The following is a 27115-nucleotide window of genomic DNA, read 5'->3' as shown; positions in this document are numbered from 1 at the left end:
CTTTCCTTAGTGATCCTGTGGATTGCTTGTTGCAATTTAGGTCAATGTACACGACACTATATATTTTTTCTTTGGGAAAATTAATTCTAATGTTCTTATATGTTTTATCGTGTAGTTTTAATTATTTTGTGTTTAAGATAATATCTTTCCCCTCCCTATTTTCAAGAGATTTATATTAAAAAAATTTATAATTTATAAACCTTTACTCATATTTCCTTGGGAAAATATCCTATATGCATTAAAAAATAGATTTCTTTATAAAAGAAAAAGTCATTTAAGCCTAAACTAGAACTCAATCTTTATTACAGATCCCACTGTCCCACTGTTCTAAAATTACCTTTTATACTTGGGAGAAACTCTCCTATATATACTTTTTCTAGTGCTGAATGAAAAGACTACATTAGATTCTTTAGCTGAAAATGACTCCCTAAAGAGCCAGAGGTTATTTAATGACTGTGGGCCCAGCAAATCATAAAAGTGAGGTCCTTCTCTTGCAATACAAATAAATGAAATATATCCCACAAAGTATACTTGCTGAGAGGTCAGTAAAAGTCCCTCCAGAGACTTGTATCATAAAAACCATGCCCTCAACTCCATATAGAAAGTGAGGGACTCCATATATAAGAAGAGCTTTTCCAATACAGTCTTTCTCCACTACTGCTTTATATTTAGAGATAACAGAGGCGGAATTTAAAAAGATTACGGAAAAGTTTTACATTTACTTTTTATAAAAATTCCTGTTATTCCACGATGTCACAGCTGCTTCCATTTTTCTTCTCCGTTTCCATATTCGTTTTCTTATGGTAATCACAAAAACCTGCGATTGTGCTGTTGCGATCTGTTTATTTCCACTTTACGTAAACTTGTAAAGAGAACTATTATTTCGTGCTCTCTCTCGCCAGGACGCAGCTGAGGACACGAGGAGTCGCCCACCCCAAGAAAACCCATGATTTAGCGCGAAGACAAGCAGTCGGGGAGAGAAGGTGAGGGCGGGCCGTATCGCGGCCTCGAGGCCCCGCCTCCCCGGACCCCGCCCCGGCCCGCCGCCATGTTGTTCCCTTGGCGCTGGACGTGAGCAGCTGGAGTTGCACAGGGCAGCGCTACGGTCTCCTGGCCGCCTACCCCCGACCTTCTCTCCTCGTTGCACCCGGACGGGCCAGTCGGGAGCTCCCCGGGCGTCCTCTGTGTGGCCACGAAGTGAGTGGAGCGCGGACGCCCCTCGGGGCCGGGCGGGGGCCGGAGCAGGGCGCGCCAGCGTCGGGCGCGCGAGCGTCAGGGTCTGGGGGGCGCGTGGGCTCCGAGTGCGGCCTGGCCCTCGGCAGCTGGGGCGGGGGCTGCGCGCGCTCGCGGGGCGATCGTCCGTCTCGGGACGGGGGACGGCTTGTTGCCTCCTGTCTCCTACTGACTGACGCAGGAGAAAAGACGAGTTCCCACACCCACACAACCCGAGGAGAGGGACACACACCCAGACACGCGGGGACACATGGAGAGACGCCCAGACATCTGGAAGACACACGGGGACACACGCAGGCACTCGGGGAAGAGAGATCCATTAACACGGGACGCACACGGACCCAGACTCCCGGGGAGAGCGACACGTACGCACGTTCTCGCGGTGGGGGTGGGGTGGCGTGGGAGAGGTGCACACACAACCCCCTGGAAAACACACGCGCACACACACACACACACACACACACACACAAATACCCCCAGCCCCCCGGGGACACACAGATACACCAGCCTTTCCCTGGACACGCACATCCACGCACCCCAGCCCAACCAAACCACACCGTACCCCCGAATGATTAACATAGAGGAAGCAAAGGCGCTCGCACGGTTTGTTTTGGGCGACCTCTGACACGCTGCCTGGGTGAACATTTGCTAACGTGTTAATGGCCACTCAGTTAAGGAGTTTGGAATGTAAAGCCCATGCTGGGGGCCGGAGGCCGTTTGGGGCGTTATCTGATTGAGACTCTGGCTAAGGTTTCAGAATCGTGTTCCTTTCTTCCAACTTCGTATGTCAAGAGGCAAGATGAGAATTTAAAGTGCCGACCAAATAGTTGTGGAGGTATTAGTTGTCTTTTTGTCGTTGTGTTTTTTTTTTAAGTGATGATACATCCCGTGACCACGGTTCTTTTGAGGAATGACTTTTCTGCTAGTTTCCAAAATGTCATGTGATCACAGTCTTTTCACAAGATTTCAGCAACCTGATAAAAATCAGTAGAATTTGATTTCTTTTTTAAAATTAAAGGAAAAATCTTTACATGTTTTTCTGTTTCTGATACCATCGTAATGGAAAAAAAAATCCCTAAATTGCCTGTAGTCTCAAAAACTATCGCGGGTCCAAACTGTAGAGATGAAGGAAATCCAGAATTGTTCATTTTTTTCCAGCCATTTAGGAAGACTGTGCTTGTGCTCGCTTTGGCAGCACATACACTAAAATAGGATGGCTGTGCTTAGTTTCTCTTTCAGGAGCTTATGTGGAAATTACCATCGCTACTTGTCCGTAACTCTCAGTATCTTATTTAGATCCCCAAATGTAAGACAGTGGTGTGATCCAGATGCTTTTAGTATTTTTGCATGGGCATTGTAGTAAATTCCTCTTGCGTATACTATAAAGCTTCTGGTTTGATGACTTATTTTGGAGAGTTTCTGATTTGGGGTTATTTTTGGTTTATCATTTGTGAGGTTAGAGTAGACCAACGAAAACTAAGAACATCATTGGCCTCGGCTCTCTTGGAGGTTGGGGAAATACGTTAGTGCTCTTCCTGTTTTCCATTCTCGTGCTTTTCATTTCTTTCTATCCCCACCACTCTTTCCCTGTAGACTGTAGTACTCTGGAGGCCTGAAGCCACGTTCCTTTGATTCTAGAACTTAATTTTTAGCCTCCCCTTGTTTCTCACCATTTCTTGGGCGGTCACTCTGGCACTGGATGTTAAAGTGCATATAATTCCTGTTCATACATCATTTCACTGAATTTTCACAACAGTTTTCTGATGTTAGCTCCATTTTACTTGTGAGGAATTTGCTGGGGGTATAGGAAGGTTAGGTCTGTTTCCCAGGTAATACAAGTAGGGAAGAGGGCAGAGCCAGTATTCAAGGCAAGCCTTTGTGAGTTTTGTTTTGTTTTCATTCTTTCTTTCTTTTTTTAAAAAGATTTTTAAATGTATTTATTTGAGAAAGTGAGAGCGAGAGAGATATCAGAGAGGGAGAAGCAGACTCCCCACTGAGCAGTGAGCCTGATGCGGGGCTCGATCCCAGGACCCCGAGATTATGACCTGAGCCAGAGGCAGACGCTTAACCAGCTGAGCCCCACAGGCACCCCCTTTTGTGAGTTTAGAGCTGTAGTTCTCACCCTGGAGACATTTGACAAAGCCTGCGGGTGATTTTGGTTCGCACCTGAGAGGGAGTGCTGCTGGCTGGCATGTAGTGGGCTCGAGGCTGTGGGTGCTACGGAGCGTGCTAGAGCGCATGGCACAGCCCTCCACAACGCAGAGTGGTCTGGCCCAAAGTGTCCCTAATGCCAGGATTGAGAAACCCTGCTCTACAGCAGTCTGTGTAACTCCGGGGCTAACACGTTTCAGGGCTTCTGTAGTTCTTCAACTGCAATGTCATTTTTCCTATTTAGGATACCTCCTAATCATTTTTAAGAAAGAGCAGTGGGGAAAATTCAAGAACTTGAAGAATTTCCCTTGACCAAGAGACCTATTCATTCATTTGAGAGACTAAGGAGGGAGCAGATCATTTCTGATAACGGAATCTTTTTTCTTTTTAAAGATTGATTGATTTATTTTAGAGAGTGCATGTATGTGGGCGGAGGAAGGGGCAGAAGGAGAGGGAGAGAAAATCCTCAAGCAGACTCCCCACCGAGTAGGGGAGATCCATGCAGGCAGGGCTCTATCCCAGGACCCTGAGGTCATGACCTGGGCCAAAATCAAGAGTCAGACCAGCTGACTGAGCCACCCAGGTGCCCCCAGAATTTTTTTTTTTAAGAGGTTTTATTCTTTCATTTTAGAGAGAGTGACCGAGCATGGGAGCAGGGGAGGGGCAGAGGAAGAGGGAGAGAGAATCCCAAGCGGACTGCGCTGAGCGCAGAGCCTGCCACCAGGCTTGATCCCACAGCTGTGAGATCATGACCTGAGATGAAACCAAGAGTTGGGTGCTCAGCTGAGCCATACAGGTGCCCCCAGAATCGTTTTGTTTTTTTTTCTTTTTTTTAAGGCAAAAGTGTCAAAAAGAACTTGAGAGCCATTTCAGAGCTGTTGAAATAGACTTAGGGGTTTGGTTTCTGAATTATTCCAGTTGTCCATAAACACCGGCAGTCTGTTGGGCACTGATAGGAAGGTGCTGGTGATATGAAGGGTAATAGGGAGTCACCAACTCTGTGAAGCTTACAGTCTAATCATAATCCTAAGAGCAGATTCTGACTCTGTCTGAGAATGAAATTTATTGCCTGGGCTACTCAAGGTCAGAGGCTAGGTGTCATTAAGAAACAAAACAGGGGCGCCTGGATGGCTCAGTGGGTAAAAGCCTCTCTGCCTTCAGCTCAGGTCATGACCCCGGGGTCCTGGGATTGAGCCCCGCATCAGGCTCTCTGCTTAGCAGGGAGCCTGCTTCCTCCTCTCTCTCTCTCTCTCTCTCTCTGACTGCCTCTCTGCTTACTTGTGATCTCTCTCTGTCATATAAATAAATAAAATCTTTAAAAAAAAAAGAAAGAAACAAAACAGCTGTATACCAAATCACAGGTACCTGTAGGCCATTTACTGTGACTTAGGTAAAATGGGGAAACAGTTGATGTATTTCTTTTTTCTCTCTCTCTTTTTTAAGATTTTATTTATTTATTTATTTATTTGAGAGAGAGAGAGAGAGAGAGAGATATCACAAGTAGGCAGAGTGGCAGGGAGAGGGAGAAACAGACTCCCTGCTGAGGTAGGAGCCCAGTGTGGGGCTCACTCCCAGGACCTTAGGATCATGACCCGAGCCAAAGGTAGACGCTTAACCGACTGAGCCCCTCAGATGCCCCTGTTGTGTTTCTGATAGCTTTTTAGGTTGACCACATCTGAATATTTACAAGAATCAAATCAAGAAGCCATTCTTGTTGAGCATAAAATTCTTCCTTACATTTAGCCTTAGTAGGCAGTAGTTACACATGCATTTTATCATGGAAATCAAGAAATAAATGAAAAAAATTTTTTTTAAGATTTTATTTCTTTATTTGACAGACAGAGATCACAAGGAGGCAGAGAGGCAGAGAGAGGGGAGGACGCAGACTCCCTGCGGGGCAGAGAGCCCGATGCGGGGCTCGATCCCAGGACCCTGGGATCATGACCTGAGCCGGAGGCAGAGGCTTTAACTCACTGAGCCACCCAGGCGCCCCTAAATGATGAAATTTTTAAAAAAAACGACCTTTGCATCGTTTTTTTTTCTGTTGTTTTCCAGCCATTTCACCATACCTGTCTAAGATTAGGCCCTTCAGTATATGTATTACTTCATTGTGGTGGTCAGTGTAACTGTTAGGGGAACTTTGGGGGTAAGTGATTCAGAGGAGGAGTCCAAAGGTTTGGCTGTCTCTTTAGGCATCGCTGTGAAAGTGTTATTCATGAAGCCAAGGTGGCATGCTTTGTGGGTAGCTTTGCTTTGGACTCCTGATAATGGACAGCATGTTCTCTGTTAATTATAGATTTCTCTGTCTCTTATCAGGAGTTATCTCCTGTGGGGTGAAGGGGATGCTGAATTGTACACCTAAAAATGACTGCTATCGAATGGGATCTGGCAAAGGGATATATGTGTTCTTTCCTGATGGGAGGGATTTCATTCTGGGAAGGGTCAAGAGGAATGGGTGCAGGAGGAACCCGCGCTGGCCTCAGAGGAGGCTTACTGCGTCTGTAGTTGGCTTGCTGCTTGGCCACGTTAGGTCACCACGTTTCTTTCTTTGTGAAATGAGATGGTTGCACTTGACGATCTCTGTGAGATTATATGACACCAAATAGAGACATCACGTTACCGGCTTCCGGGTAGTTCTGCTCCAGGCAACATGCTGGTTAAGCAGCAGGAAGAAGTGAGCCAAATAGAAGTGTGCTTGTGTGTTTGAGAAACGCGTCTCACTTGAAAGCTAACTAGGTAATACATTTCTTAGTCAAAACCAAGGACGAGAAAATAGGGCTTAGTCAAGTAGGTCATCAACAGAGAACATTTATTAAGGATTGGGGGGGGGCGATGAACTCATAAAATGCCTCATGGAGTTGGGAAAGCAGTGATGCAGAGGCACGTTCTGGATACCTGAGGGAGGAGGCCTGGGGGCCCCCGGTGTGTAAGCAGGGGGAGGAGGTGGGGCCTCTCCTTGGTTGGAGAGGTAAGGCTGGAGGTCGTCCCAGGCCTGTGCTTGCCAGGGAGCCTGGGGGCGCCTAGGCTTGTTAGATACCTTGGAGAGGAAATCCCTGTTTTCTGGAGTGAATCTTGATATTGTACATGTTACGAAAGTGGAGCTCTGGCTATTTCCACATTCTGTATTCTTCCATTATTTTTTGTTAATTTTTGACCAGGGTGGATACAGGGTTTAGAGTATTGTTGCTTATCGTGAACACAGAGGACAGCTAGAAGTAAATGAATTGCAGGTAAGCTGACAGCTAGATCAACATGGGGTGGGGAAAGACGGGTACGTAGCTTGAAGGAAATACAGAAATGAAGCAGGTGGTTGAGGCTTTACATTCTGTCCTCACTGAAGCCAGCTCACTTTGTGGTGGGGAGTCTGGACCCAGACCACTTCTGTCCAAGGCCTTCCAAATCTATGCTATTGTTTGATAGGGCACCGAGAAAGAGTATGGAGCAACTTGATCTACTCCTTCTGTGGCCACATTCATTATCTAAGTGTGAAGGCTAGGAGAGCAGTGTAAACTAACACACTGAACAGTTTGGAATTGGACTAGGTTTTTGGGTACAGAGGCCAATGTAGTTTTCATACGAGTGTTTGCATTGTCCGTGTTAGAGAAGCCTGAAAAAAGACTTACAGATTTCTCTTCTGGACTTGCTATGTAGAACACTTAGAGGAGTTTTTATTTAGTTAAGGGTTTTTGCTTGTTTGTTTGTTTGTTTTTGAGAGAGAGAGTGAGCATGAGCGGGGTGGGGGGCGGGGGAGAGGAGGCAGAGGGAGGAGAAGCAGACTCCTCGCTGATCAGGGAGCCCCATTTGGGACTAGATCCCAGGACCCTGGTATCCTGACCTGAGCTGAAGACAGACACTTAACCGACTGAGCCACCCAGGTTCCCTTAGAGGAGTGTTTAAATGATTTAACAGGTTCAAAAAAGTTAGAACTCACTGGCTGGGCACCTGCTCTGGTCTGTGCAGTTTCTCATTTGTGTATTTAATCAGCAGTGATTAGATAAACATACCTGAAAATACATACGTGGTTTAGTTGGAAGTCAGAACAGGACAACAGAAGAACTGCTTGAGGACCACACATTGGTGAATGCAGAACAGTCTCTGGAATGAGTTCCAGTATTTTTTTTTTAAGATTTTACTTATTTATTTATTTATTTATTTGAGAGAGAGAGAGGGAGAGGGAGAAGCAGAGTCCCCACTAAGCAGGGAGCCCAGTGGGCTCTGTCCCAGTACCCCAAGATCATGACCAGAGCCCAAGGCAGACGCTAAACAGACTGAGCCATCCAGATGCCCTGAGTTCTAGTAATCCTAAATAAAATTTCATAAATAGTTTTGGAGCAAACAGCTGCTACCCTCGTATCCTGTTCCACATTAATATTTGCGTAGTACTTGATTTTTACCACACCAGCCCTGGAAAACCCAGCTGTGCGAAGATAATGATGTCATGGAAAGGAATGTGGTACAATCGCATGTTGAAACCCTGAGCTCCCCGGAGCGCCAGCTTGCAGTGTCTTACGGACGTCTGCCACCTCTGTGGCTCCCTCAGAAATTTAGAAGAGCCCGCCCGGCCTCCCTTGTTGTCTGTAGGGTTTCGTCTCCATTTTCCGCTGTATGTACATCTTTAGGGTGTAGATTCGCCAGTGGAGAAAGGGGCCTCTAGGTGCAGATGGGGTGGTCGTGGGGTCTGTGGCCTTTCAGGAGAAACCATTGTGCTTTCAGCCTGGCCAGCCTGTCCCAAGAAATTTCCAGAAGTGTCCATATGCCTCTTCAGGTGTTCCCTGGGAATCAGCTTTCTCATTGTTAGCTGCTTCTCCCCCAGTTAGCGTTCCTTGTCTCTTCCGTTTGTCGTTACTAGAACATTTGCTTTCCATCTCAATTTCATTGCTGTCTGTCATCTATAGTTTTTCCCTCTTCTTAACCTTTTTGGGTTTATATATTTTTTAGAATTTTTTTGTCATTTGGTGGGAGTGAAGGTAACACATGGTCAGCCAGCTCTGTTTAATTAGATCAAGGAAGTTACTTAATCTTTGTGATATATAGAACATAGGGTGGTAGTGTCCCAGTTTGCAGGTGATTTGCTGTATGCCAGGTACCTAGTAGATACTCAGTAATCAGTGGTGGCTCACGTTATTATGGTCATAACATAGGTTATTTGAGCAAAGAAGACAATGGCAATGGGTAGGGAGGGAAGTGGACACATTCTTGTGTGGGTGGACGAAATGAATAGAAGGGATTCTGGAAATGGGGAAGATAATCAGCTTGGCTTTACGTTTGTTGCACTTGAACTGCCATCGGGGCATCACAGGAACATTATGAAAGGGGTCGGAATTCTTTTCCCAAGGAGGGGGAGGATGGAGGTCAACTTTATGAATCACTGGGTTTTATATCCCAGGAAGATGTGGTTTGGGAAGAGGTAAGGACTTCAACCTTGCAATATACCTACTTTTAAGAGCTTGTTAGAAGAGGGAGTCCTCTAAGTTGCAGAAAGCCAAGAGGAAGTTTTTGTTTTTAAGATTGTATTTATTTATTTGACACAGAGCGAGCGCACACATGTGCGCACACAAGCAGGGGGAGCAGCAGGCAGAAGGAGAGGGAGAAGCAGACCCCCTGCTGAGCAGGGAGCCCTGCCGTGCAGGGCTCTACCCCAGGACCTTGGGATCATGACGTGAGGCGAAGGCAGACACTTAACTGAGGGAGCCACTGCAGGCGCCCCAGCTAAGGGGAGTTTTATGGACCATTAAATAGAAAGCATTTTCACGGTCATTGCCAGGCTGTTAGACCTAACAGAGACAGTAATGGTGGCCGAGTCCTGGCTCACACTGGAAGATCCCACCTATGCCTCCAGCTAGAGGTGTGATACTTCATAAGATCCTTTCCCAGTTGGGCCTCCATTCCCTTATTTAGGAAAAATGCCTTGAGTACCCTTTTGAGTTTTTATGTCCTGTACATCCAGACAAAGGGCTATATCTAAGAGAACTGACTGTCCTAGGTGGTCAGCTCTGGAAGTGTTTTCTGGAAGTGTACACAGTGAAGTCCTAAGAGAAGCACTTTTCTCTTTCTTTGCTTCAGGGCTGTTGGTCCATTAGGCCATTTAGATGAGGACTGGGGGAAGCCCCTGGATTGGCCTTACTTTAGGAGCTCTCTGGTGGCTTCTGCCGACACTCAGGGATGGAGAAGTTGGGAGCCTCTGTGCAGTGAGTGGAGTAGAGGGCTGATCAGGCATAGAGGTGAAATGAGTAGTGATGGCAGAGTAAGTTTGGGTTTGGGAAGCTTTTTGTAAGCAAAGCCAGCTTCAGTACCTTGGTTGGGACAAACCGGGGCATCGTTGGTGGAGAAGTGGGATGAAGTGAATTTTCCTGTAAGACAGCTGCAGTTCTCTTCTGTGTCTTCTCATTTTGACCTGGTAACCACTTCCCTGCAGAATGGGCTCCTCTCATCCAGTTGAGTCCTGTATGCTAGATGTATAGCTGTCCTCTTGAAATACATCTTGGGAAATCCCCATTCCTCTTACTTAATTTCTTAATAGCCAAGAAGTTCTACTTTGCTGTGGCTTCATGTCTTATCGGTCGTGTTTGTGTACTATTCCCTGGGTTTTTATGGAAGTTCTCTAGCCCTTACCCTTTTCTGCTCCAAATTAAAGACATGGGTTTCTTCTCTGATGAGTAAGAATCAATGTTCCCTTAAGTTACAGCAGGTCACTGTAGATCATATTTAATTTGCGTTTTGCTACTTTAATGCGTTTTTCTAACATGCATATTTAAATTCATTTCTTTCACAATGCAGTCTTCTTTCTGAAACCTAGCAGAATTTCCAGTATTCCTATCTTGTGACCTTTATCCATTTTTTTTTGTCTTTGAAATGTGTCCCTCACAGTGCAGCCTTAAACTAGCTGAAGTATCTTAAACAACCTTAAACTAAAAAAAACCCTCTTCTTTATTTTCAGGGAGTTTAAGTGTCTTTCACAGGTAAATGTCTTATTATAGATTTATGGGTGTTCTTTTAAGGACCTCATTTAAAAAAAAAAAAAGGACCCCATTGAACAGAACAGAGAGCAAAACATTATCCTCACTTCCGAGATTAGCGGCTTTGCACGAGTAAGTCTGTTCACTGAACTGTCACGGTTCATGGTCAAAATGTAATAGGTAAGTCTCACAGGTGAGGGAGACAATGGAGAAATAGTGATGCCAAATAAAGATGAAAGTCTGGAGGGGGTTATGAGTTACTTAAACACATGGATCACGTATCATATACAAATGACGAAGGGACGCCTCGCGGCTCATTCAGGTAGAGCAGGCAACTCTTGATCTCAGGGGTTGTGAGTTTGAGCCCCATGTTGGGGGTAGAATTTACCTTATAAAAAATTCATACACATATACACACACAATGATGTGGACATGTGTTTATCATTCCAGATCCCTTTAAGAATCACATGAAACCCTTTGTACTTTTTTTTTTTTTTAATTTGCCAGATTTTTGAAACCCTTTGCATACTCTTGCCAGAGAAAAGCTGGAGCACACACTTCCATCTATACATTCTAGTTCACGTGTCGTTCTAGGACGTGTGTTTTCTCTCTGCGGCTCCTTTGTGGACTCCGCAATTAAGCACACTCTGTACCCGCACTGTCCAATACTCATGTAGCAACTTAAATTTCAATTAATTAAAGTTAAATAAAATTAAAAATTTAGTTCCTCAGATCAGTCACATTTCAGGTGCTCAAAGCCATGTGTGTTTCGTGACTACCACAGTAGATAGCGCAGGAATAGAGCGTTTCCATCACTGCACACGGTTCTTTCTGATCATTGGTGCTCTGTATTTTCAGAATGGTTTAAGACGACTTAGTTCCATAACCTCTCTTTTCCCTACACTCTCTCCATCACTGTTAATGATTAGTTTGTATACCTAACTATAGAGGTACCTTGTTTTAAGCAAAATTGTGAGTATATATGTCTTAGAAGTTTAATTAAGTGACTTATCTCCAAAAAAGAGTGCTTAGTGGGTCTGCTGGGTGGCTCAGTCAGTTAAACTTGGTTTTGGCTCAGGTCATGGTGTCAGAGTCGTGAGATCGAGCCCCACATTGGGCTCCACACTCAGCACAGAGTCAGCTTGAGACTTTTTCCCCCTCCTCGCTCCCCCACTACTCCCCCCAACTCGTGCTCGCTCGCTTTCTCTCAAATAAATAAATAAAATCTTTTAAAAAGTATTTATTGAGATGAGTTCTTTAAATAGGGTGTTGAAATGCGTTCTTTAAATAGGGTGTTCAACTCTGGCATTGTGATAGTGTAGTTTGATTTACAATTTTTCCCTTCTCTTGCTATCGCTCTCTGTGGAGTAATGTTCAGTGATCAGCTAGATGATTTATTTAAGTCTTCACCGTGTGTGTGTGTGTGTGTGTGTGTACACCTCTTGCTGTGGAGATGAAGCACCCGTTAGAGTTAGTGCCTTCCTTGACTTGCTTCTTGCTCATGCATTTCAACAAGACAACCAAGAAGACTGGAAACAGAGTGGAACTAATTACGTTGTTACGTGAGACACACTGATAACTTAAGATTCAAGGAATGAGTCCAGCTCTAAGTGAAAATAGAAATAATTCAGAGATTATCCGTGCTTTTGTTTCCTTGCTTAGTTTCTTTGAGCCTCAGGATAAGTGGTATGTTTCTAAACTGGGACATTCAGGGTAAATGCCAAAGGGATGTGTGATTTTGAGGGAAAAAATTTGTTCCTAAATTAAACCAAGAGTGATAAATTCAATTTAAGTGTTTGGAAGTAAGAACTAGTCAAGGGGTTACAGAGTATATGTTTCAAGTCTGAGATTTTGAGAAGAGCAGTTTACAAACCTGGCCCACTCTCCCTTCTGCAGCTTGTTAGAGGAATGTTGTTTTTAATGTTCACCAGCTCCCTGTTGGCGCCAGTAGTACTTATTTTAATGTGGTGTTTTCATTGGACTTGCACGAAAAAAATCAATTTTTTGTCCCTTCCCACACATTTTAATAGACTTCAAAAATAGAATGGGGGAAGAACTAATTGAATAAATTGTAAGCGTGGAAAGTACAAATAGAAAAATAAGAATAGAATAACGAGAAAAAAGGGGGGAAGTTATTTACTCTTTGTTCTCAATTTTCCGTTTATTTGATACCTCACTGTGTGTAAAGTGTTGTACAAGATGTTGCAGAACCAAAAAAGGACAAATGGATAGAATTAGGTGTGTTGTGTCCCTCCTGGGGAGTTGACATCATAATTAGGAAAGAGACACATACACAACTGACAATGACAAGTGGGTGAGAGCTGTAACCAGATGGAAGTGATGATGAGAGCAAAGAAAATTGGAAGATTAAGTTTCTGGGGGTGGCTGCCGCAAGCTTACTGGATGAGGTGATCTAACTAGGCCTTTGAACAGCTGGGAGTTGGGAGGGAACTCCCAGTCTAAGATAAGGGCCTGAACAAAGATTGAGCTGTAAATTCCTATGATAGGTGTGGGACTATGAGTTGTAGTGATACAATTGGGACAGGTTTGTAACTGAAGTTGGATGGCCCTTTGAATGCCATGCCCAAAACCTTTATATAATGAAAATAATGAAATAAATGGGGTTAGTTATCTGTTAAGAGTGGAGACAGTTGGATCTATAAACAATAAAAAATGTCTGCCTTTAATCCCTACAAACATTCCTATTAGAGATTTCAATTTTCTCTGCTTGGATCTGACTCCCTCTTGGTTTGCTGTAGTATAATGGCTTTGGAAACCAGCAAGGGATTGGGGAAAACCAGAGAAAAGGGTACTACTAATAAACTATCGATAATTAAGATTAAAGTACGCAATAGAAAAGTTGGAAAAATAGTGTTGTAAAAAGGGAAGGGTTGACATACAGTGCTTTTTGTCTTCAGTTTTGAGATATCTGCTGAAAGCATAGTTCATTTTCTTTCCTAAGAGTGACCTACTTACTCCGTTTCCTCATACAGACCAGTGTGTGCTGTATACAGCATGTGTTGGTGCCGGCCCATGGATTGTCATCCTGAGGTATCTGTTGTGTGTGTAACAGGTTTATTTATTCAAAAGGACATTGCTGAAGCAACAAGGAGGTCATTTGTGGCTTTACATAAATCTAATATTAGGGTTTGATTGACAATTCTTAGACCATACACATATTTGTGTGAGTGTGTGCGTCTATAAATACACACCTACATTCTTTAGCTATGACTTGCATACCATAAGATTCACGCTGTTAATGTATGCAGTTCAGTGGTTTTTAGTATATTCACAAAGTTGTGTAACCATCACCCACTATCTAATTCCAGAATATTATCATCACCCCCCGCAAAAGAATCCCTGTACCCATTAACGATCACTCCCCATTTACCTTTCCCCACCCATTTCCTGGTACCACAAATCTACTACCTATCTATGGGTTTGCCTATTCTGAACATTACATATAAATGGGAGGCCACATGTAATATTATTAACGACTCAGTTGATGGACATTTGGGTGGTTTCCACTTTTTTGGCTGTTATGAATAATGCTGCTGTGAACATTCATGTACAAGTTTTTGTGTGGAGGATGTTTTCATTTCGCTTAGGTATATATCTAAGAGAGGAATTGTTGGGTCATATGGAAAGTTTATGTTTAACTTTTTGCAGAACGAGGCTATTTTCCACTGTCATTGCACCATTTTACATTTCCACTAGCTGTGTGTGAGGGTTCCAGTTTCTCCATATCTTCATCGGTACTTGTTTATTGTCTGTCTGTTTTGATTCTAGCCATCCTAGAGGTATGAAGTTCTATCTCATTGTAGTTTTGGTTTACATTTCCCTTCTGGCTAATGATGTTGACCATTTATGTCCATTTTTAAATTGGGTTACTTGTTTTTTATTTTTAAGATTTATTTGTTTAGGGTGCCTGGGTGGTTTAGTCATTGGGCGACTGCTTTTGGCTCAGGTCATGGTCTCTGGGTCCTGGGATCAGGCCCTTCATTGGGCTCCCTGCTTGGCGGGGTGCCTGCTTCTCTCTCTGCCCCTCCCCATGCTTAAGCTCTCTCTCTCAAATAAATAAAATCTTAAAAAAAAAAAAAAGATTTATTTATTTAGGAGCACTTAGGTGGCTCAGTCGGTTAAGTGTCTGTCTGGTTCAGGTCGTGATCTCAGGGTCCTGGGCTTACGCGCTCTCTCTCTCTTGCTCTCTCTCTCTCAAATAAGTAGATAGGTAAAATCTTTTTTTTAAAGATTTTATTTATTTATTTATTTGAGAGAGGCAATGCACAAGTGGGAGGGGCAGAGGGAGAGAGGATCTCAAGCAGACTCCCCACTGAGCTTGGAGCCTGACATGGGTTTCAGTCTCACAGCCCTTGATATCATGACCTGAGCTGAAAACCAAGAGTCTGACTCTCAACTGACTGAGCCATCCACGTGTCCCTCTTGCAGACTTTAATATAAACCTGTAAGGTTTTATGTGGTGTGATCGTGGTCTGTGTGCTGTTTCAACACTCAGGAACAGTATATTTCTATAGTCCCACCTTTCCATGTTTCCTCAGGGAGTAAAAAACATCTCCAGTTAGGCATTTAGGGCATTTGCATTTGCCCTACAGTTTACATTTTTGCAAAATTTCCTTCCTTTCTTTTTTTCTTTTTGAGATGATTTTAGAATAGTATGGGGATGTAGTTTTTTGCTATAGTTTAGAAAATTGATAACTTGGGGAAAAGTATGGGCATTTTTTAATGGTATAATGTTTCCACGAAACAAATCCTTTTAGAGAGCATGTTTCTTTTAAAAAAAAAAAATTTTTTTTTGTTTTTTGTTTTTCTAAGTAATCTCCACACCCAGCATGGGGCTCGAACTCACAACCCTAAGATCAAGAGTTGCATGCTCCACAGACTGAGCCAGCGAGGTGCCCTGAGCATGTTTCATTTTTTTTTTTTTAAGATTTTATTTATTTATTTGACAGAGATCACAAGTAGGCAGAGAGGCAGGGAGAGAGAGAGGAGGAAGCAGGCTCCCCGCTGAGCAGAGAGCCTGATGCGGGGGCTCGATCCCAGGACCCTGGGATCATGACCCGAGCCGAAGGCAGAGGTTTTAACCCACTGAGCCACCCAGGCGCCCCAGCATGTTTCATTTTTATTAGACATAGTAGGCATGCCAGTGTCACTGTTACCACCTCTGCACCTAGAGGCATATTCAGGATGCATTAGGCATGTGGGGGAAGGGACTTCAGTGGGACATGAGGTCTGGCTGCATCTGCAGGCGTGAGCAGGAGTTAGAAGGGTAGCAAGAGCAGAGGATCAGAGGGAGGTGAGGTATAAGCCGCAGAGGGAACATTTTACTGCGGGATCCCCGACAAGGCAGAAAAGCCACCATTTTCACTCCCAAAGCCCGCTGATGCCATTGGTAGTTGAAAGGACTCCTACGGGCATCCGCTGAAGCTCTTCCCGAGGCCTTCCTCTTCCCCTCACTTCAGCCAGTTACCTTTCCGGACTCCGCATCTGAGCAGGTTGCCCGCCGCGGAAGCCGTTTCAGGGCTCTCCTCATCGCGGGGGTGTGGGCCGAAGTCCTTCCCGCAGCCCTCAGGCCCTGCGTGTTCCAGTCCCGCGCCCTCCGGGCCTTGCGGCCAGCGCCCTCCTCCCTCTGGGCTCCCGGCGCTCAGGCCTGCTCTGCGCTCTCGCTCTGCCAGGCTGCCTTCGCCGCTTCCTGGCTTGGGCTCCCTCTGCTTCTCCTGGGGTTTTCTCCTCCCCGTGTTGCTGAGCTTCCCGCTTCTGAGCTCAGCCTGTGATCAGACCCAGTTAGCCGGGGTCAGATCCCCCTACGGTGGAATCAGACCTTGGTGAGGCTGCTCTCCAGGGACAGCAAAATGATCCTTGAGACATAGCTTTGGAAGAACCCGCTCTGGGAGCTGGTGTGTAGTTTCTCACGGACACACTTGCACACAGCCCAGTTTCCCCTGGCCGTGCAAGTTGCCACCTTTTTAACTGAGCCGCAGGTGAAGTAGCCGGCTGAGTTACAGGGCCGCAGTGTAGGAAAATTAAGTGCCCCGATGCCTGGATTCACATGCCAAATGCTCACATGTAGGGCCTGGATGTGGCTGAGCGCCGCAGGTGTGCACGCTGCCTCTCTCACTCACCGAGGGACATGCTGGGGCACTGTTCAGGTGGTTTGGTTTCTGGTTCGGTGTGCGTAGTTGCACTCTCTGTCAAGTGCCTTTCATGGGTAGGTCTTGCCGTAGGTGTAGCACACATGGGTTGTGTGCAGATTGTCGCTTTCCCAACTGCGAGCTGCACCTGCTGGGCCTGGGTGGGTGTGGCACAAAGGAGGCTTCACTAAGCGCTTGTTTAAACACTGCTTTCCACCCTCCGTGTGGAACTCCAGACTTCTGGGGAGATGCTTCAGAGTTCTGCCAACATTTGATTCACACTGCATTTAAAACATGTATGGGGCGCCTGGGTGGTTCAGTCAGTTAAGCATCCAACTCTCGATATCGGTTCAGGTGATGATCTCAGAGTTGTGAGATCGAGCCCCACGCCAGTCTCCACAGTCAGCATCAAGTCTACTGCCCCTCTCCGTCTGTTCCTTCTTGCTTGTGTGTGTGTGTTCCACCCCACTTTCTCTCTCTCTCTGAAAAAAAAAGAAATTTTTTAAAAAAAGATTATTTATTTATTTATTTATTTCAGAGGGGGCGGGAAGCAGACTCCCCAATGAACAGAGAGCCCGATGCGGGGCTCGATCCCAGGACTCCGGGATGATGACCTGAGCTGAAGGCAGAGGCTTTAACCCACTGAGCCACCCAGGCGCCCCTAAATAAAATCTTTAAAAAAAAAATTTAAACTGTTGAAATTCTCTTAAAACTTTAGGACTTGGGGCACATGGGTGGCTCAGTGGGTTAAGCGCCTGCGTTCGGTTTAGGTCATGATCCAGGGTGCTGGGATGGAACCCCGTGTTGGGCTCTGCACTTGGTGGGGAGTCTACTTCTCCCTCCCTCTCTGTCTCAAATAAATAAATAAAATCTTAAAAACAAAACAAAACAACCTTAGGTACAGTTAGATGTGCTTTATTTATAGTACCTGTCAGTGGATTGAACACTACTGGTTCTGTCAGGTTAACTCGTCTTATGCGGTTCTTGAAATAAAGTCAGCAGTTGAAAGACTCTTAGCATCACAGCTGTTGATTTTCATTCTGCCTGCAGCAGCCAACAGGAAAACCCTCAGAAATAAATGCGAAGACAACTGAGTCTGGTAGGTTACGTGGCAGGCTGTGGAATAGTCAGCCGCCTTGCGATCTCCCTCCCTCCGTCTTTTCCTAGCTGTATGACCTCGGGCAAGGCAGTGGACCCGAGTCATGCTCATCTGTAGTGTGAGGATAGGGAGACACTTGAGAGGAGTGGATACAGTGAAGCAGAGTAAGGGCTTACAGAGTTTAGTCAGTGTCACTGTTAACGGCTGTTGTTACTGTTGCTGTTTCATCTTTAAAGTCAAATGTCAAAATTCTGAAGAGTCTCATTTATTCGTTGATTGAATTTGTAAGTTAAGGGCTGCTGTATGTAAGTTTCACAAAAATGCCCTTTGCTTAAAAAAGGTCTGTGTCGGGGGTAAAACCTTTGGTTTAGACTAAGAGAGGCTAGTGCTGTAGCCCAGCTTCCAGCATAATCTGTCACTCAGAAACCTTCTGGTTGATTCGATCTCCATGGCGAGGATCCTTCGGCTTCTTCACGTCCGCCTGCATAATCCTCTTCTCTGTTCTGCCCAGGACCCTTACTGAAATTTGAAGAAATTTAAGAAATGGTCATGAAAGAAACTTAAGAAATTTAAGAAATGGTCATGAAAGAAACTTTTCCTTGAAGCCACCAGTAAAGACTTCATGTATTCATTCCATAGAAACTTCCTGCGCTCCTGCAGTGAACTTGGCATTGTGGTGAAACGCTTTTACCTATTGTCCATGACCTAGTGAATCTTCCCAACAGCCCCAGGAGGTAGGATGTCAGGTAGCTTGCCCAGGGGTGTGTGCTCTTGGCCTTTGGTACCAAGAACCCTCCTCCTTTCTGATAGTGGCTTGCTGTTCTGTCACAAGAAAGTTTTCCCGTCTGCCTTAGCTGCCCAGCAGCTTCCCCGCACAGTGTTGCCGTAGCTTCAGCACGGCTTTTCCTTTGTTGCATTGGTGCCCCTCCCTCTCGTGACTCTACTTTTTCTTGTTTGTGTTAGCTTTATTTAATTCTTTGGAATAGGATTATTCTAATCCACTCAAAACTTGGGCAGATTTTGAAGACTGACATTTTACATTTCTAAAAAAATTTTATTATTTGAGAGCACAGGTAGCAGAGGGAAAGGAAGAGGCAGGCTCCCCCCTGAGCAGGGAACCCAACACAGGGCTCAATCCCAGGGCCTGAGATCATGACCTGAGCCGAAGGCAAACGTTTAACTGACTGAGCCCCCCAGGCGCCCCCATATTTTACATTTTATCCTAAAAAATTTTACATTTGTCTGAGTGTGAAACTTAGAAGGGTGGGCAGGCAAAAACCTTCTTGAAAAAATAATGATTAACGTGTAGTATTTGGGGGCACCTGGGGGGCTCACTTGCTTTCCTTGCTTGTGTGGCTGCACACACACACTTTTTCTCTCTCTGACAAGTAAATAAATAAAAACCTTTAAAAAAGTGTGTAGTATTTGATTCTAGGATTTTTGGGGGGGCTGAGAAAGGTCATGGACAGCTTTCAGGTGTGGTTTGTCCTTTTATTTTTATTTATTTTTTCTGGTTTTCCTTTCAAATTAAGAATCTGGGTGTTAATACAAGTCATATTTATTCACATTTTAATTTTTGTTTTTAACTCTTAAAACTATAAAACAAATTAAAAGTCCATTGCTAAGGTGAGCTTTCTAATTTTTTCTTTGCAGATAATGATGCTGCTTGAACTGAACAATTAAGGTAACATTTATGACTTATGTAATAATGCTTTTCTTATTCAGAAATCTTCATCAAATTTAGCTGAATTGGTAAAGTCATGTTTTAACCTTGGTGAGGATTTTCATTATTGCCCGTGGGCAATCATTCTGAACTGTGGAATATAAAAGACTTCACATTATATTTTAAGGTAAGTTTTGAAAATAACGGGATACCTTTATTCATTCATCTTATACTGAAGTTTGAAAGGATTTTACTGTTTTTAGAAAAGAAAAAGGGAGTATTTTTAATGTCTCTAAGCCAGTTATGGTTATGTTAATGTATAGATTGCCTGAAGCTAGCTTGTGTTGGATTCAGTGGAAAATAAGATGGTTTATACACTTATCTGTATCACCATGTATGTTTATATACAACTCTACAGTAAGAAGCAGAAATGTTTGTATATATACTGTTTTAGCAAATGCCAGCATCCTTGCAAATAGGGTATCTGTGAGGCCCCATATTATAGATGGGAATTGTAAAAAATCATATCCCACTTCCTGGCGCATGGATCTAGAGTACCCCAGATTTGTTTAATTAGCACAATGGCACCAACTAGGAAGTCCCACATTATTATGAATAAAGAAAAGAACTGTGTCAAAGTATCCTGATAAAATTATAAATGAAAAATCTCAAGGAGACTTAATTTGGTAGATATATGCAGCTAGTCACCTGGGTGGAGGTTACTAGATTGCATAATCTGGTTTGTAATTTGCTGTGAAGATCCTAACAATTCAGTGCTGTGCAGTAAAATTTTGTGTCTGGTCAGGTAGTTAGAGCTTACTCAAATACTGGAATTAATGATACACTAGAATCATGCACATCTCTTACATCCTTAGAACACGTAATGGAACTTTTGTGTTGTGAAAGGAACAACCGTGGGATGGGGGCTGCTGGGGAAGGTTCCTGGTGTTGGTGATGACCATGCTGAGTAGGTCCGAGGGCTCAGCAGTTCGTTGTTAGGTGAGGTGGGTGGGGAAGGATCACCAGCAGAGGAAGCAGCATGTGCCAGGGCCGAGGCCAGGGAGAGCGTGAGAGCTAAGCAAGTAGAACTGAATTTCAGTCCCATCTGACTGTGTATTTCCAAATGACTGAAGTCAGAAATGGGGAGCAGGGCTAAGGTGTCTTGTCTTAGAAGTTGGACTTAGATCTAAATCTCTGGAGAACTAGTGAAGAGCATTAAGGATAAGGCCTTAAACCAGTGCTTTTTCCCCATGTCATAATAGCTGGCGTGCATTTTTGGTTTTGTTATTCTTTTTTTTTTTTTTTTTTTTTTTTGTATGAATTGAAATTGTTTAAGCAAGATTGCAAAGTTAAAGGAACAGATTTATCAAGTTGTTACCTATGTCAAGAGATTAAGGGATTTGGGATTGTTTCAGTTTCCTCTCTGACATGAATTTAGTTTTGGCATTGAGCAGAGCAATCCCATGAAGTCAGAAAAGTCTCCAAGAGGTAAGTACTTTGATTGCCTCACAGCTTTGTTGGCCAATTTAAATTGTATCAATTATAGTAGTAATTACAGCAGTAGTAATTTAAAAGAGCCAATAAGAGTTATAGGCAAGTTCTACAGGTTTTACCAGAATAGTGTAGCATGGAGTTGGAAATGCAGAATTCTTACACATTACAGGGAGTATTTAATTCCATTATACTGGGTCACATTTGGATATAACCAGGATGTAGCCAGATAACGTTTACTGCAGTGAATTTCCAAGTCCATCCTAGTCAGTGTAACGGTGATTTTTCATGTCTCATTACCTTCCCATTGAGGGAGTCATAATATATCCACTTTCATGTTAAAGTTAATTACCATTTTTGCTCTAGAACTGTGCTGGCCACTACAGCTGTTGCCTCTTTAAATGTGGCTATTCAAATTAGTTACACTTAAATAAAATTTAAAATTCAGTTTCTCATTGCTTCCAGCCACATGTCAGATGCTCAGTAGTCACATGTGGTTAGTGGCTGCCATATTGGACAGTGCAGATGGAGGACATTTCCGTCATTACAGAAAATTTATTAGTGCTGCTCCAAAGGTTGTCTCCTTTTACAAATTTTAATGTATTTAAAAGCCATCTGATAGTGAAATATTTACAGATTAAATGATATAATTTGATTCAAAATAACTGGGGAGAATGGGGAATTATGGAAGAAATAGGATTTGCTGTAAGCTGATAATTGGTGAAACTAGGTTGGGGATCCATGGGGGGTTTCATTGTACTATTCTCATTATTCAGAAACTTTGTGTATGTTTGAAATTTTCCATAATAAAGAATAAAAACAGAAGCCTTTTTTTTTTTTAAAGATTTTATTTATTTGTCAGAGAGAGAGAAAGCACGCAAGCCTGCCTCTAGGCAGGCAGAGGTGGAGAGAGAGGCGGAGAGAGAGGCAGGCTCCCCGCCGAGCAAGGAGCCCGATGCGGGACTCGATCCCAGGACCCCGGAATCATGACCTGGGCCAAAGGCAGTGGCTTAACCCACTGAGCCACCCAGGCGTCCCTAAAAACAGAAGTCTTAAATAGGAACAGTGCTCCTGTTGGCACTGAAAAGTAGCCTTCTGCGCCTGGGTGGCTCAGTGGGTTAACCTCTGCCTTTGGCTTAGGTCATGATCCCAGGGCCCTGGGATTGAGCCCCACATCAGGCTCTCTGCTCAGCAGGGAGCCTGCTTCCTCCTCTCTCTGCCTGCCTCTCTGCCTACTTGTGATCTCTGTCTGTCAAATAAATAAATAAAATCTTTAAAAAAAAAATAAAAGTAGCCATCTGGGGGTTGCCTGGGTGGCTCAGTTGGTTAAGTGCCTTTGCCTTGGGTCGTGATCCCAAGTTCCTGGGATGAGTCCTACATCAAGCTCCCTGCTCAGCAAGGAGCCTACTTTCTCCCGCTGCTGCTGCCCCTGCTTGTACTCACATGCTCTCTGTCCCCTCTTCTCTCAAACTCTTTGGTAAATAAATAAATAAAATCTTTAAAAAAACAAACGGGCACCTGTGTGGCTCAGTGGGTTAAGCCTCTCTCTTTAGCTCGGGTTGTGATCCCAGGGTCCTGGGATTGAACCCTGCATTGGCCTCTCTGCTCATTGGGGAGCCTGTTTCCCTCTCTCTCTGCCTGCCTCTCTGCCTACTTGTGATCTCCGTCTGTCAAATAAATAAATAAAATCTTAAAAAAAAAAAAAAAGTAGCCATCTGTAAATGGGCATCGGAAATTCTACCCCACATAGGCTGGTGCCTGTGGTAAAGGGAAATGTTTAATCCTGCCCCATGGCTTCCCCAAAAGAGTACGTAGAGGACTGCATTTTTTTTTAAGGTTTTATTTAGTTATTTGACAGAGAGCACAAGCTGGGGGTAGTGGCAGAAGCAGGGGGAGAAGCCGGTTCCCCACTGAGTGTGGAGCCTGATGTGGGGCTCGATCCCAGGACCCTGAGATCATGACCTGAGCTGAAGGCAGACGGTTAACCGACTGAGCCACCCAGGCGCCCCTAGAGTACCACATTTTTTTAAGGTTTATCTCATTCCCTCTGGAAACACACAAGTGACAGCCCAGGTTCGAATTTATTAAGAGTTGCAGCTGCCCAAATGAATCTTGTGGGCAGAATGCGCTAGATTAGGATACTCAGCTAAAAAATTCCATTGCTGCTGACGTTAATTTTAGCCAAGTCCAAATAGTGTTCCTAAGGAAGAGAATGGAGTCCATTCACTCAGTCATTGGTTTATTTTTGTTCACAGCCAGATCAGTCAGCTTCTGTCTCTGGTTTCCTGGTTACCAGTGCCTATGGTGATAGCGTTGCAAGAGAGAAAGGGGAGGTCATAGAGAAAACCCTTGGCACAAGATGAAAGCCATCAGTAAAACTGTCACTGTGTCACCAAAGGGCTGTTTGAAGTTGTTACAAATACCTGCCTACTTTGGTCTCCTCCTGCATCTCTAACAGATGGCGGCGGGGCTTACTGTGAGCAGAGAGTGATGGTTGAGAGCAAGGTCTTTGGGTGAGACTTGGCCTTGAGTGTCTGCCTCTGTCAGCTGTGACCCGAGGAGCGGAAGAGTGAGCCCTTGCCGGCTGTCTTCGGAGCAACAGTAGGGCCACATCTGGTATGTGGTGGAGTGCTCAGGCTATGACAGCTCTCGCTGTTAGGTATTTTCTGTACAGAAAGGAAGGGGGACTCGGCATTTTATTTACCTTATGCACTGATATTCATAGAATCATGTAGAGAAATGTACAGGTCGAAAGGAATGTAATGGTACCTTTTTATTTTACAGGGTTCTAAAGTCAAAACCTTGAGATTAATAATGGCAGGAAAATCTTCGCTTTTTAAAGTAATTCTCCTTGGAGATGGTGGAGTTGGGAAGAGCTCTCTTATGAACAGATATGTGACCAATAAGTTTGATACCCAGCTCTTCCATACAATAGGTGTGGAATTTTTAAATAAAGATTTGGAGGTGGACGGACATTTTGTTACTATGCAGATTTGGGACACAGCCGGTCAAGAGCGATTCAGAAGCCTGAGGACGCCATTTTACAGAGGTTCTGACTGTTGCCTGCTCACTTTCAGTGTCGATGATTCCCAGAGCTTCCAGAACTTGAGTAACTGGAAGAAAGAGTTCATATATTACGCAGATGTGAAAGAGCCCGAAAGCTTTCCTTTCGTGATTTTAGGCAATAAGATCGACATAAGTGAACGTCAAGTATCTACAGAAGAAGCCCAAGCCTGGTGCAGGGACAACGGTGACTATCCTTACTTTGAAACAAGCGCAAAAGATGCCACAAATGTCGCAGCGGCCTTTGAGGAAGCGGTTCGAAGAGTGCTTGCTACTGAGGATAGGTCAGATCACCTGATCCAGACAGACACGGTCAGTCTGCACCGAAAGCCCAAGCCTAGCTCGTCTTGCTGTTGACCATTTAGAGAGGTTGCCTGTGTGATCTAACCAACTCACACACATACACAGAAAAACACAGGGTGGAGAAGAGAATTAGCATTTGCAGCAATGGATCATCTACTCATAAAATTAAACTAACCATATTGCTGTTTTGTTAGTGGGCGGGAGAAGGGACACATCCACTCATGGAAGAATCAATTTATTCAGTAGTGGCTCCGTACATTTATAAATTGTAATGGTTGTCTGTTAATGTTTAAATATGTACGTTACAGAGCTAATAAATGAGATGATCAGTACTTTAATTATAATTAAAACACTTGAATATTCTGGAAGTTACTGTTTGTTTTTTTCCTGGGAAAATGGAGAACTACTTTTTATATGTGTATATTTTTATGTAATTAGCATTCAGTTCCTGGGTGAGGGAAAGAAATTCCTGAAAGCAATAATGTTAAATAATAAAGATTAAAACCTAATGCATTTGCATTGTAGTTATTTGATTACTTCTTCATTCTCTTTAAAATTATTTAAGTGTTCACATTTCATTCTCCGTATCAGAATTGCTCTCACTAGTAATCATTCATGTGCTACATGTGGGGCCCCCCACCCCCAAAACAGAAGCCAACTTTATCACTCTTGGAGAAAATACAAAGGATTGTACTTCATGTGAGGATAAACGACATCTTTGTTAGGTCACATATGTAATGCCTTCCCTATCATTGAACACTGTTGAGTGATTTCTACTCAAGGAGATTTTGATAAAGCGATTTGTAGTCTTTCTGCGGGTAAAGTTCATATGCCCTGCATTTGTGCCTGTCCCATCCTGCAGAGGCAAACCAACCCGCTGAGGGTTGTCAGGACGTGCCGGTCAGGGTTAGCATGTCCTGCTCATGGGGAGTCACTGGAAAAGAATTGCAGTATCATTCAGTAAGCTAAGCTTTTGACAGTCTCATCTCCTAACAGAGCAATTTGGCTATATGCAAAACATTTGGACGTTTTGAATTATGGGGAAATTAAATCTCTTCATGTTCTTCGGTTAGAGGCAGTTGTTGTTTTTAGTATTTATAATCAATCCCCGCTCCCAAAACTGTAATCCTCCATCAAAAAAACTGAAATAGGAATCCATTAACAAATCGGTGTATATTATATATTCTTTCTTTTTTCTCTAGGGGATTTGCTTCCCGCCTTCCACCCCTGCAGTCTAAAGTGTCCCCATTGTTTTGTGACTTGCTGTTTCCTCTTAATATATGTGAACATACTTTATTACAGCATATCTACCTTATCAGCTTTACGGATGTTTACCAGTTTATTCAGTCTGTTTTCTAGTGACAGACATCCAGCAGCACTATCTGAAAGTACTAATTTCCCACACCTTATTCAACAGTGGGTATTAGGAGTAAATTTTTTTTTTAAGATTTTAAAAATTTATTTGACAGAGAGACAGAGGGAGCCTAAGCAGGGGGAGTGGGAGAGGGAGAAGCAGGCCTCCCACTGAGCAGGGAGCCTGATGTGGGACTGGATCCCAGGACCCTGGGATTATGACCTGAGCTGAAGGCAGATGTTTAATGACTGAGCCACCCAGGCGCCCCAGGAATACATTTTCTGTTCATTTTTTGAATAGATGAGTCATGTTAAGACTTAAGAGGGCACCTGGGTGGCTCAGTGGGTTAAGCCTCTGCCTTCACCTCAGGTCATGATCTCAGGGTCCTGGGATCGAACCCCACATCAGGCTCTCTGCTCGGCAGGGAGCCTGCTTCCCCCCTCTCTGCCTGCTTGTGATCTCTGTCAAATGAATAAAATCTTTAAAAAATATAAATAAATAAATAAAATCTTAAAAAAAAAAACCAACCAAAGACTTAAGAGACAGATATCTGTACCCTTGCCACCCAGTTCCTGTCCGTGGAGGTAGCATGTGTCTGTTTCTTGGGTATCAAGCTAGATATTTAGTACGTAAGGGAAGCATATTGTATTAGTTTGCTAGGGCTGCCATAACAAAATGCAGACTGGGTGGCTTAAACAGTGGGAATTTTTCTCACAGTTCTGGGGGCTGTATGTCCAAGATCAAGGTGTTGGTAGGTTTAGTTTGTCCTAAGGTCTCTCTCTCTGGCCTGCAGATGACGTTTACTCTGTGTGCAGCATGCCCCCCCACCCCCACCCATGCCACCATGTGTCTGTGTCCAAAATTCCTCCTCTCAAAAGGACACCAATCAGATTGGATTAGTGGGCTTGTTTTGACTTAATCACCTCTTTAGAGGCTCTGTCTCCAAATAGAGTCACATTCTGAGGGACTAGGGGCTGGGGCTATTAACATACGTATTTTGGGGGGACACAATTCAGCCCATATTATGTATGTGTGTGTGTGGGTATTTACATAATGTGTAGTTTTGATTCTTACATAGATTTAACTACTACTTTGGAGGTTTTTTAAAAATTTAGAAGCAGGGACACCTGGGTGGCTCAGTTCAGTGTCTGCCTTCGGCTCAGGTCATGATCCCGGGGTCCTGGGTTAGAGTCCCTCATCAGGCTCTCTGCCCAGCGGGAAGCCTGCTTCTCCCTCTCTGCCTGCTGTTACCCCTGCTTTGTGCTCTTTCTGACAAAATCTTAAAAAAAAACAAAAAACGTCCAAGTAGCTTTTTAGTAACTTTTTTTCCCAGCCAATATTCAAGAAGTTCTAGAGCTGGGAAGCAAGAAATGGCCAAGGGAACAGATCTTCCTGTGTGTAAAGACAGGCGGGCGAGCAAGGAGAGTAATGCAGTGGAACACCGAGACTCAGAGGGACCCAGTGAGCGGGGCTGGCTGACCGAGCACAGGACTGAAATGGGACCACGGAGGAGGAACAAAACTGCCAGGAGCTGCGGCCTTCAAAGAGACTACAACGAACTGAGGGGGAAAGCTCTTCAACAAGCCGGGAGAGGTAGCTGCAGATCTGACTCTTGTTTTTAGGAAGTGAGAAGTCTTTTAGGAACAAAAACGT

At 44.1% G+C, this 27115-nt stretch overlaps 1 protein-coding gene across 3 annotated transcripts; it reads left to right on the top strand.

The window, feature by feature from the left end:
- Positions 1 to 1035: 1035 nt before the first annotated feature.
- Positions 1036 to 24476, top strand: RAB9A (RAB9A, member RAS oncogene family). Of its 3 annotated transcripts, none has more exons than XM_032880178.1 (3): positions 1036 to 1197; positions 19242 to 19272; positions 23527 to 24476. In XM_032880178.1, exon 3 carries the CDS (start codon positions 23557 to 23559, stop codon positions 24160 to 24162), a length of 606 nt encoding a protein of 201 aa, XP_032736069.1. In that variant the 5' UTR covers positions 1036 to 1197; positions 19242 to 19272; positions 23527 to 23556; the 3' UTR covers positions 24163 to 24476. The 3 variants fall into 3 exon arrangements, with proteins under 3 accessions (XP_032736069.1, XP_032736071.1, XP_032736070.1); XM_032880179.1 differs by lacking the exon at positions 1036 to 1197 and adding an exon at positions 1560 to 1598; XM_032880180.1 differs by lacking the exon at positions 19242 to 19272 and having other exon boundaries at positions 1039 to 1197.
- Positions 24477 to 27115: the final 2639 nt, after the last annotated feature.

The sequence above is a fragment of the Lontra canadensis genome, unplaced genomic scaffold (genome assembly GCF_010015895.1).
Source record: "Lontra canadensis isolate GAN:19392208 unplaced genomic scaffold, GSC_riverotter_1.0 scaffold68, whole genome shotgun sequence".
NCBI classification, from domain to species: Eukaryota; Metazoa; Chordata; class Mammalia; order Carnivora; family Mustelidae; genus Lontra; species Lontra canadensis.
Note: the sequence above shows the minus strand (reverse complement) of the source record. Positions and strands in the feature narration are given on the sequence as shown.